This window comes from Rhipicephalus sanguineus, unplaced genomic scaffold (genome assembly GCF_013339695.2).
Source record: "Rhipicephalus sanguineus isolate Rsan-2018 unplaced genomic scaffold, BIME_Rsan_1.4 Seq10518, whole genome shotgun sequence".
In the NCBI taxonomy this organism is placed as follows: domain Eukaryota; kingdom Metazoa; phylum Arthropoda; class Arachnida; order Ixodida; family Ixodidae; genus Rhipicephalus; species Rhipicephalus sanguineus.
In genome coordinates, this window is record NW_023614240.1 from 87,789 (window position 1) to 99,569 (window position 11,781).

General features: G+C 48.2%; 1 protein-coding gene across 1 annotated transcript in view; it reads right to left on the reverse strand.

Moving 5' to 3' along the window:
* LOC119375974 (N-acetylneuraminate 9-O-acetyltransferase) overlaps positions 1–8,660 on the reverse strand; it is an 84,741-nt gene extending 76,081 nt beyond the window's left edge. The window contains exons 1-3 of the mRNA XM_037645986.2: positions 8,466–8,660; positions 8,315–8,411; positions 8,065–8,248 (exon numbers count right to left, since the gene is read on the reverse strand). Coding sequence (XP_037501914.1) covers positions 8,065–8,248; positions 8,315–8,411; positions 8,466–8,601 — 417 coding nt within the window. The 5' untranslated portion in view covers positions 8,602–8,660. The remainder of the gene's footprint in view (positions 1–8,064; positions 8,249–8,314; positions 8,412–8,465) is intronic.
* Positions 8,661–11,781: the final 3,121 nt, after the last annotated feature.

Genomic DNA, 11,781 nt, shown 5'->3' on the forward strand with positions numbered 1-11,781 from the left:
TTGACTTTCGAATAGCTAGTATTTGAAGTTTCGAAATTCGACAGGACGAATATTTAAAACGCGACAACAGCCAATGGTGCAACTTGGTTCGAGTGGGGTGGCTAAAGTAGGCCTTTCGTTAAAACTTTCACCGACATCGTGGTTCAAAAGTGAGCGCATGCTGATCTTAAAGGAGATTATGTCATTCCGCACATAGAAAAATACATGAGAAAACTGTCAAGCCGTTCGCAACTTCATTCCCAAACGAAGGCACGGACTTCTTGCGTAGTTCGGTCGCATATGCCGCAAGCGCCGTAAAACGTCCCGATTTTGGCCTGCGAAACCCGCAGTCATTGGCTTTGCTTGTAAAAATTCATTCACGCTGGGCAGTTGCCACTGCGCACCGAACCACTCGTTCAGAAACTCCCATCGTTCCGGCACGCAGTTAAAATGCTGCTGTGAATGGGGGCCCGAAGATTTTTGGGCCCGGAGCACCCATGGCGATGAAGCACAACATTACCGTTGTCAGATGAGCCGTATTGCACGACCATGGGGGAAAAAAAACTAGCCACCATACGCCCCTCTCTTAGTCGTTAGCGTTAGGAGGTTAGGAGTGGCGCTGCTGAATGTGGCAGCTCTGCTATCAACATGCTTGCGCGCCCATAAAAGCTGGAACAAAAGCCACTCCCGAACAAGTGCGTAAACTGTCGGCACGCTGTAGCGTCCCTGATTTTTCCTTTGTGTTGCCGTAGCCATTGGTACACACTTTGTATGAATATACTATTCGTATTCGAGATATGATATTTTTGGCCATTATTCGGCACTATTCGATTCGAGGTGAAATTTCACTATTCGCACACCCCTACTCATAGTACAATTTATCAATCTAAACCAACTGATTGTTACACTTTTAGTGTCCCTAAAGCATAGCACAGCCGTATGCATGACCAGCATCGACAGCTATAAGCACGCAAGCCTCGCTATGCACTCTGGCTAATCCACCAGTTGAAAGCAAATAACAAGCAGACAATTCGCGAGGAAAGCTCATCAATGAGAGGTTGCAGTTGATCTCCGTGCATGCAGTTTGGCATCTCTGTGCAAGAATGCAGCATTGTTTTGCTGCAGCGACGCTGAGCATGAAAGACCAGGCGTACTACAGTGAAAAAGTTGCCCTGTATGGTGTGGACAAATTTGAGCTTCGTGAGAGCGACTGCGTAAGAGACATCAACCTGTGGCCACGAGTCAATGCCGCAGACATCAGCGAGTTCCTTGCCCTGAGGACGAGGTGCATTACCGCCAGCAACTGAAGGCATGAAAAACATTAGAAGGCCACAATTTCATGACCAGCGGTTGGGTGCGCGAGCCATGGGTTAAGGAAGTTTCCTCAGACTCCATGTTTCTCAAGATAAAGGTACGTTTTATTCTTCTAGCAGAATATAATGTTATCTTTTTCCCAGGTCAAACAGTCACTGAGCCTGAACAAGCCACCTGTTGATTCATGGGTCCTGTGCAAGAGCAACATGTGAAGTCGTCACCGCACACTGTACAGACGTGCATGGCCGGGAACGGCGAGGCGTGCTCCCATGTCGCGGAACTGTTTTTATACATCAAGTACAGCGTGCGCATGTGGCAGGAGCGTTCGTGCACGGACAATGACAACTCGTGGCTGCACCGATCTTCGTTGGCGTTCTTGGCATCATAGCATAAATGCTTTGATGGGGCCCAGTCCGCGTTGGAATCGTCAAGTAGGCTTGAAACATGTTATAAGCATACGCTCTGCCGAAAGAGAGGCCTGCATCCGCGATGCCCAAAATAATACTTTTAGGTGTCAGGAACGGGCAGCGTTTTAAAATAGGTAACATAGGTGCGAGACATGCATACCTGATAAAAAGTGTCGGCAACACACTTTGTGTGCGGATTTTCAGACACCCTTCCTGTTGAGGCACTTGCACTGCCGGCATTCTGACAGCTGCTTCGTCTTGCCGAAGTGCACCTTTGGAATTTTGAAAAATCGAAAGTTGCTGACATTCTGGTTTTTCTGCTTTGCCTTCTCCTTCTCAGCTTTAGTGTATGTACGACTTTTGCAGCCTACAACAGCGCAGCAAACCATGGCAACTATCGACCGGCCGTACACGCTGCTTTGCTTGTCTGCAAGTTATTGCTCCAAAATGGTGGATTACCCAGAGTGCACAGCAACGCTTGCCTGCATGTCGGTTGTGCATACACCCTATGGTAGAGGGTAGGGAAGGGAAGTGAGGGCGAGGAGGAGGGGAGAGGTTGCATCCCAAACGAAGGTGTCCTTCCACACCAAGCAGGCTGGCCCGTGAATGCTGGTGTCGTCGAAGGGCAGGCGACCCCTTCCTACAGCTCTCACGTTGAGTGCAAATGCATAAATGTTCTATCTCCAAATAATCTGCTGCCAGCGACATTCGAATTCGTATTAATATACATAGTTCGATGTGAGTTTTAAATTGCTCACCTTATATCACCTCAGCATTACCTGACACTATATATTAAAGGATTAAATGTAACTTTAAAAGTAACGATACATTCTAATGGTCGAAGTGTAACTGGGACGCGTTCCTTTGACAGTAAAGGAACTTGCAACTGGAACTCCTTTCAAGATTGGGAAGAAACAAAGAACGAACTTTCTTTCCTGTTTTAGAAAAATGTGTACAACACTGGTGCTACCTGGCAGCATGCAAAACTGTTTCCATGTGTAGCAATGGTGAAAAGTACCTTTGTTTAAAGGGGTCATGAACTACTTTTCAATGTAATGATCTAATGACCTCAGTATTGGAGTTCACTGCCTCCCGAATCGATCGCCGCAAAAATTTCTCAAATACGTCAAGAACCAGCGGAGTTACGGGGGTTTGGCGCACGCTCTCTCTCTTTTCTCGTCCCGATGAGTGCACTGGAAGGGAGGGATGGGGAAAGAAGTTGCATCATGAAACTCGACTGCAAGTGTGGCTACCGTGTAAAGTTAGCAGACTGAGGAGTGCTGGCACCAGCAAGTGGTGGCACCCCGTGGCATAAAGCGCATCTGATACGAATGCCGCTCTTCATTTAGTCAGCTATCAGCCAATGAGGATGCTACGTCTTTTGCAACGCAGAGAAGAAACAGATACGCGACATCAACTGACAGGCCCCCCCCCCCCCCACCGACGAGAGTGAGCACCGGCCTCTGTTTGAAAAGAGGGCGCACTTCGCGCTCCGCTTGTAGCTTTTACGGGCACGCACGACTGAAATATTTGGCTCAGCAGTTCACAGCAGCTTTCTGCAGGATGTGTTTTTTACAACAAGCTCAAGGGGTGACCCTTTCAACCAAACATACACTAGACCTTAGGCCACTCGCTGCGCAGCAATGACACAGATTGATGCATAGTGGGAACCATGTAATACAAGCCCAGTTCCTTTTACAACAGACGGTGCATGGTTCACGCATTTTCAAGGACACCATCAAATACCGCTCCTTTTCCACTTTCATTACTTTGAAGTTTTTAACAGCAGAGCTGTTTACTGAAGTACACGAAATGACGCGTACCATTGAGGAAGAATTTAAGACAGAAAGGGCACCACTCGCAACTAACTTTATTCTCAGAACACCCACGACATACATAATATTAATGAGAACTTACAGACAATAATGCCAGGAAAGTATAGGGGACGTTATTAAGTAGTAAATGTAATGTAAATGTAATTTCCACTTCTTTCCTTCATTAATAGCGAGGGTCTCGTTCTGGGAAGACTTGATGCTTTCAGGGTAGTATGCGAGGGATTATTGGTCAGCTGCCAGCTCGTAACAAGTTCACAGTGCACAGGCAGAAAAAGAGTGTTCCACACGCGCCGTCCATGGCTATTGGCTGCACTAACTGACGCTCCCACTTTAAATACCATATATACCCCATAAAGTGGACGGGGGGATGGCCGCCGGGGTGGCTCAGTTGGTAGAGCATTCGACGCGTTATTCGAAGGTCGCAGGTTCGGTCCCTGCCCGCGGCAAGCTATCTTTTCGTCCACTTTTCTTTCTTCACATTTACATTACATTTACCTGTATAAACGCGTGTAAGGGCCGCACCCGTGTAGGGCCGCACCCCGTTTTTTTGAAGTGCATATTCTAAAAAAAAAAAATCCGCGTAAGGGCCGCACCCACACTTTCCTCAACCAATACGTATTCAAAATGCGCGCGCGCGTAAGCTTCTAAGCGTAGTCGATAGATGGCACAAGGAACCGCAACCATCATCATCGTCACCAGAGTGTATATATATATTTTTGGATTTTATTCGTGTTAAGATGTTCGTGAAGTGGGCTAAAAATTTAACTATTTTATTAGTATTCATAGACCCGCCAACTAAAGGTTAAAGCAGGATTTTATCTTTAGCTTCTCACATCTCTATACAAACGCGCTATCGGCGCTATCCATATCGGCATTAGCATCACCAACTTTGGCATGGCGTTCGCGTTGTTCGGTTTGTGCAGTTCAGCCAGCCATTTGCTGTAGTTTTCTGCACTGTTCGATGACCTTCGTGCTAGCTTGTTTTCTACACGGCGTTCACGTTTGGCAAGATGGGCAAGTACCTGAATAGCTACACTGCCGGCAATAAGTTGAAGGTGATCGAGTATGCTCTCGAGCATGGGAAACGTGCCGCCGGCAGAAAAATTCGACGTTGACGAGAAGTGTGTTCGACGTTGGTGTGCTCAAAAGAAGCCTTGCGAAACACCACAGCACTAAGCGCGCTTTCCGAGGAGAGGCAGTGCAAGTTTCCCGATTTGGAAGAAAGACTTGCTCCGCTATGTGACTGAAGCGCGGAATGATGGTCTTGCACTCACAACGGACTGCTACGTGTAAAGGGACTAGCCTTGGCGACTGTACTTGGGTGGATCCTATCTGCGTGGAGCTCGGTGTCGACGCACATTGTGTCCCGAAGTTTAAAGACGCCGGGATATCTAACAGCTTGGATGGCACAGAAGATGACTGCTTGTGGGGTGACGGCGCTTCGCAGCACACCATCTCATCTCGGACTCCAAGTCTGAGGACTCGCCGAGTGACGACCGATTGAGCACGTATGTCGCAAGAAATGTCGTTTACTGCAATAAACGCTCTTCGGATCGCTAACTGGTGCGTTTTTGCTTTTAAAAAAAAAATGTTGCGTGTATGGGCGCACCCTGAAAATTGGCCCTCATTTCTTGAAAAAAAGTGCGGCCCTTACACGCGTTTATACGGTACTACTAATAACGTCCCCTATACTTTCCTTGGCATTATTGTCTGTTCTCATTAATATTGTGTATACAAAGAAAACGAGCCCTTAAAATTTCCACTTCTTACGACATAACATAGTCGTAGCAACCATACGTACATAGCCGCACATGCTCATTAAATACATTCGCAAGAATGGCAAAAACGACTTAATCGAAAAAAGATTCCAAGAAATTAAATTCACCACCACGCAGAACAACAGATGTGTCACTTACACACATATCTCTCACATTTTCTGTTCTGTCTTAAATTCTTCCTCGATGGTACGCATCTTTTTTTATTACAGTAGCATGGTACCAACTAGCCCAACAACAAGTTTAACAAGCTGTTTAAGCTAGCCCCGACCCCACCTCGAAAAATAAACGGGTATGTGCCACAGAAATGAGGTAACCTCATTACCCACTCCTGTATACTAAAAATGAAGAAGACAACAATGTGCCACAGAAATGAGGTAAATCTCATTACCCACTCCTGGTCCACTAAAAATGAAGAAGACAACAGTTAGCCCAACAAACGGGTATGTGCCACAGAAATTTCTGCGGCCTATCAGGACTGTCATCATCATAAACAGGTGCCACAGAAACTGGGTAAATCCCATTACTCACCACTGGTCCACTAAAAAAGAAGGCAATAGTTAGCCCAACACTAGGGACCGGGAAAGGCAAGGACAAAGCCCCTCCATGCGTTTTCCGCCGGCTAGGTTAAGTAGCGCCAACTCGTCCGCCCCCTCTCCCTTTACAACCGGTTCCCCGCATAGCGGAAGCCGAAGTGCCCCATGCTGTTTCTGCTGCCTTTTCCGGTTTGATTGCACCTGCCCCATGCCCGCCTGATCCCGCCCATGCCCTCGCGACGCAGAAACACCGAGCGAAAACTCGCTCGGTGGCAGGCAGTTTACGACGAACCTCAAAACAACAACACTTGCGAAACGAGAAGCAAATATGAGCTTTCTCGCGTGTGCACATGCGTACGCAGAAACAAGATGGAAGGAAAAAGCGGAAGGAAGTGGCTCAAGAACTTCCTTCCGGAAGCTCCGGAACCGGAAGTGGGCGTCGTCGTCGAACATATAGATGGCATACTTAAAAAAAGCGGCAGTAGACACGATGGAGGGGCTTTAGCAAGGACAGCTGTGAGAAACTATCATCATCATAAATGGGTATGTGCCACAGAATTGGGTAACCCCACTACTCACCACTGGTCCACTAAAAAGCAAGAAGGCAACAGTTTAACACTAGGGACAGGATGACACAGCGGCTGTGAGAAGACCCCAAAGCAATGGAAGCCCTACGCCAATGATGACATGCCCGTAGATCTACGAGAAGTGCAAACACTTGGTTTCAGCAGGGTTTGTCCCTGGTTGGACATCCATGTCGTGTCTGCGACTGCATGAGAGGTGTGAACTCTTGGTTTCAACAAAGTTTCTGTCCCAGGAGTTTGGACATCCATGTTGTGTCTGTGTGTGTGATTTAACTAACCTCTCTGCACCGAGAATCATCATAGAAACAACCTAGCATCACCTAGCTAAAGCCTACCAACGTCCTAGAAGGAACCTAGAAAGAACCCTCATCACCTAGTTAAGACCCTGACCTACTGTACTCCTGGCCTGCCCAGATGTCCCCTCTCCGGCGCCCACATTCTAGTTCATACCTCCTGCCACTAGGGACGTTACCTATGAGCGTTGTGGCGCTAGTCAGCACCTGTTTGCTGAAGTCTGCTCTAACGATTGTGGCGATGTTTGATGTTTTGCCAGCGCAGAGCGCTTGTATCGTGTAATATTGTGCATAAACGCAAAATACTTCGGAAAGAAAAATACGGAAAGTGATATAGAATTTTTATGCATTTAAAAGGGCACAGCCGTCCTACACTATGCAAGTCTACGGCTTCTCACGTTAGGTCACCCAGTTGTGCAGTAAATACTTAACCGCACTGAATAGCTACTTGGCCCTCCATCTAAGTTTGCAGAAACAGTCACACAATGCTTTTCAGTTCGTCACATAATACAGGCGTTTCTACTCCAGCGCCGTCCAAACGGTCCGCAGAGTAGCAGACGAACAGGTTATAGGAAACGCCACCTACGGCGAGCGGCTGAACGAGAGCGGGGACGCGAGCTCCCATAGGACCCCCGCTATCTGGGCAGGTCATGGAGTACAGCAGGTCGTCGTTAAGACATAGAAACTAGAAACAACCTAAAGCAACCAGATTAGTCTTCAGAATCGCCCAGTTTCGCTGTTTCAAGGCTAGCGCGGCTTAAGGCTCTGATATACTCCAGCGTAACGTCGACGAGCGAGCGCGCGCGTCACGGCGACGTTACGTCCGCAAAAAACAGCCCTCTATAGTCCGGCGTCGGCTGACCGCCGACGCGGCCGACGGCTGCTGGCGCGCTCGGGCGTCGCTCGGCGCCGAATAGATCCTGCTGCATTTCGCGCCAGACGCGCCAGGCTCGCATGTACAGGAAACTGCTTCGCGGGCTGTTTCCGTCGGTTCCTGACAGGTGGCGCGGGCGTTCTTCGCTTTACTGCGCATGCGCTCCTCTAGATACGATCGCACCGGCGCGTTGGAGCCGGCTCGACTGTAGCGGAGACCGATTTGCGCCTGGCGTTGCGTCGCCAGCTTGGCGTGACGAAACGCAACGTCCTCGCGGGCGCTCGCGTCGGACGCCGGAGTATAACAGAGCCTTTAGTGCAAGCTTAGCCAATTTTTTTTTTTTTTTACTAGGTCAGTCCGGCAGGGCGGGGGTTAACCCTTGTCCCGTCCCACCCTCCGTCGATGATGATGACACCCAGCAAAACAAAAGTTGGACTCGCACAGCAACTCGGATGCGGGCAACGTACCACTGTGAGGTGCAGGTCCTTCTCCTCGTAAAGCAAATCCCGGTGGCCCTGCTGGGGTGCGGGCGACGGCTGCACCTGCTGCACAAAGGCCCCGTACAGTTGACGGATGCGCGAGTCCCCAACGAACACAATGTGGTTCTTGCCCCCCCAATAGGCGATGTAGCGCAGGCACATGCGAGATTCCCTGAAACAGCAATACACACACGGCTGTTTTCTGCTGCGCATTTCCATAGAAACGTTCGATTCTTACGCATTGGTGTAGGTGTGCAACATACAGCCGTACGGTTGCCACACGTGATAGCCCTGAAATCGTCCATCGCTCAGCAGCCACTTGCACGTGTCGATGCCTGCAAGGAAAGCTGACAATGCACTCAAACGCACGCGAAGGCGCCAGGACGCACCGTACGTCAGGTGAATGACGCCGTGGTAGAGGACGAAACCGACGACCACAAAGCAGGCAACTAGTTTGCAATTTCTCGCATTAATGCGGTGAATGAATTCAGAACTGGCGGTGATGTGCCGGCCTTCCTCGACCATATCGAGCACACTAAACTGCAAAATTTCAGGCTGCCAGAGCAGCGCAACCGGAGCGACTAAAAAGCCACCAAAACATGCCCGCGTTGCCAGACTACTTTTTGGTGCTGTCCCTAGGAAATTCCAAGCGAGATGTACCTAGCCTAGGTCTGGCCTAGGCCCGTGGCTCTACGGCGTGGCGAGGCTTGCAATGCAGTCATGAGTTTAACCATGAAATGCAGGTGACTTCATTTAGGACGCAGAATAAAGGTGCATACTGCGCTTTTTTGGGAAGGGCCACTTTTTGCTAAAGGGGCATTCGCAAGGAGGGGGAATCAGTTTGTTTAGCTCAATGAGATCAATTATGCCTCTGCGTGTGCAGGCGTAGCCGCACAGTGCTTAGTTTACGAAGCTGATTCTTTTTGGACGACGAGTTTGAGACATGATCGGAACCGCTAGCACCTATATTCATATGAGCTCTGCTTGGGCCTTGTTTGTAGTTCCAGAAAAATAGCTTTTTTTCCCAAAAGGTACCTTGGAAAAACGTTTAGCTCCAATATTCCGTTGATATCACCGAATGTCAATATTATTGCTTGTTTTAAACAAAGCTTGGGCGATCGAGCCACCACGCGAAAACGAATGTCCACGCGAAGCGCAGGCTCCTACTTGGAGCACAGCATGTGTGTACAGGGGGCGCGATGCGGATTGCTTATTTCCTCATCAGATCAGTGGAGTTCCCGGTCTACATATGTTTCCCATCGCATGCGTGCGGTATCAAGCAGACGTAATGAAAACCATTGTGAATACTTTTTCTGTTGTATCTTTTATGAAATAGTTTTTTTTTCATTGCTGTGCTTTTGACATACCCTATCATCAGTGAAAAAGGAGTAGCCGGTGCTATACAGAAGCACCAACATCTCCTAAATATTATATAATAAAAAAGTATTGTTTACGCCCGGAAAATCAATGCTCCACCCATACTCTTCGCTGAAACCCGACCAATATGTTACCAATGCACACTGTCGCGCTAAGTGTATATACGGTAAAACTCGCATACATCGGAATCAAAGGGCATATCGCTAAATAGTTCGATATACCCTAATGAAAAATGCATAAAATGCCTGTCTGGAACTTAATATTCATTCTAGAAGGATCCGTTGATGCGTCTCGGACTGTACCTCGAGACAATATGTTGGTTCTAAAGCTGCTGTGAAGCCGTTTAAATTTTCCTATTACTTATTTTTCATCAACCTGGTCGTGTGAAACGGTACGTATATCGGACCAAGAACCTTGGCCACATGAAGCAACCTGGCGATACCCTACCGGCAACTAATTGCAGCCACAGCACTTCACAGCGTGGCACTTAGTTTTCGTCGCATTACACCCCTGTGTAGCGGCAAAACTTACAAAGCAATTCCTTCATTGTGGAGCGCAAAGAAACTGTGCTGGCGCACGCCGCCCCATATTTAATCGTAACCCTGCTTTTTACACGCCACGCTTGCACTGCCCCACTTGGATTCAATGCACTATATTTACATTATATATATAGTGGTTTCAAGATGACAGATTCATATAGTCAGCTTTAACGGCATTGCAGCTGTGCCACAAAGCATGTACTGTGCATTACGGTATCGACGATTCGCTGTGCAGCGAAGCCCACCAGCAGGGGAAATCGTAATTGCCATATTACGTTGCCTGAACGCTTTGTCTTCTTTAATTACAAAACAGGCGCCCCTCAGTCCAGTCCCGTACGAGCACCCAAACGTCTAATAAACGCGCAAGTGCACAGCAAAAGTTCTTCAATTGAATTAGCTGCAACCCTCTTCATTAGAGAACAGACCAAGCCACTTCTTGGAATAGTGTCATGGAGAAACTTATGCCAACAGAGATTATTACAAGATATACCAATGAAGGTGGCCTGAAGCATGATCGCATAGGTGCTACGGATGTCTACTTCAAACGGCTACATTTCAGGTCAATAATAATGCGCAGATGATGAATTTCTTAGCGATGCTGATAGTCTTAACAATCTGTATCAATCAAGCGAATTTCGCGATGTAACATGAAAGCAGGACTACATTGGACCATTTGCAAAAATCTGCCAAGGCGGCTTTACTGCAAAGTGCTTTTCCAACCAAAACTCTCCGTCGCAGACTGGTTTTCTCGCTCATTGTACTTTTACCGCTCATAGTTCCAGTGAAGGCACGCGAGTACGACCAAAACGACCTACTTTCCCCAACAATTACGTGGGGCCGCCTCGTAGAACCCTCAGCCTTCGCTAGGTGGACAAGGCAGCCGTCGTTCGTAAGAAAAAAAAAAGGGGGGGGAGGGGGTAGAGAAGCAAAAACAGAATGAGCGAGAAAAGCAGTCGGGGATTGAGAGTTTTGGTTGGAAAAAACAACCTTGCAGGAAAGCCGCCTTGCAGATTTTGCAAATGCGCAACGCACGCTCTCGAGTGCCTCAAGTTTCACTTCACTTGGCGACTTCCTAGGTAATTTCTGGGTACACAAAGACGCTAGTTTGCTCGGTGGCACAGGGTAGCCACCATGAAATGTGCTTACACCGCTAACACCTTGGGCGATGTTTGGTGGCTTTTTAGGTCTCGTGCCAGCGCAACACCAACAGCATGGCCAGCCAAGGGCCCGGAAACCGGAACTCTCAAGTCAGCTCAAGTCAACGTTTTTAGATTATTTCAGTTGGCAAAGAGCGCGGCTTTCCAGTGGCACGGAGCGGTCGCCGCGATCGCCAACCAGGCGGTGGCGCTGCGGTCGCGTTAGGATTAAAGTCGGACTTTAGTTAGGATTGGTCTCGGCGCGGTCGTCTGCTACTGCTCTACTGATTGAAAGGGGTCGACAAGCTACTACCACAACGATTACCTCGATGTGGTAGTCGCTCTCATTTCACTTGGCTCGAGTAAAACACGCGTTTTAGTGTATCTGAGCATTATAACAAGAAACAAGCAGCATGTAAGACAGGACATGAAAAAGGCAGCACTGCACAGTTCGCTTATATACCTTCATTCCGTTTACCGTTGTAACTGGCATTAATTTCTCGCCAGAATATGCGCAAATCATCTTAGGCTCCCGTAATGATCAATCATTTTCCAAAATCACCTGAATACGTATTACGTCTGCTGTTGAAAAGCCTACCAAATCAAAAACCAGCAAGAAAGCCAGAAAAACAAGTCTTGTCATTTTCATCCGA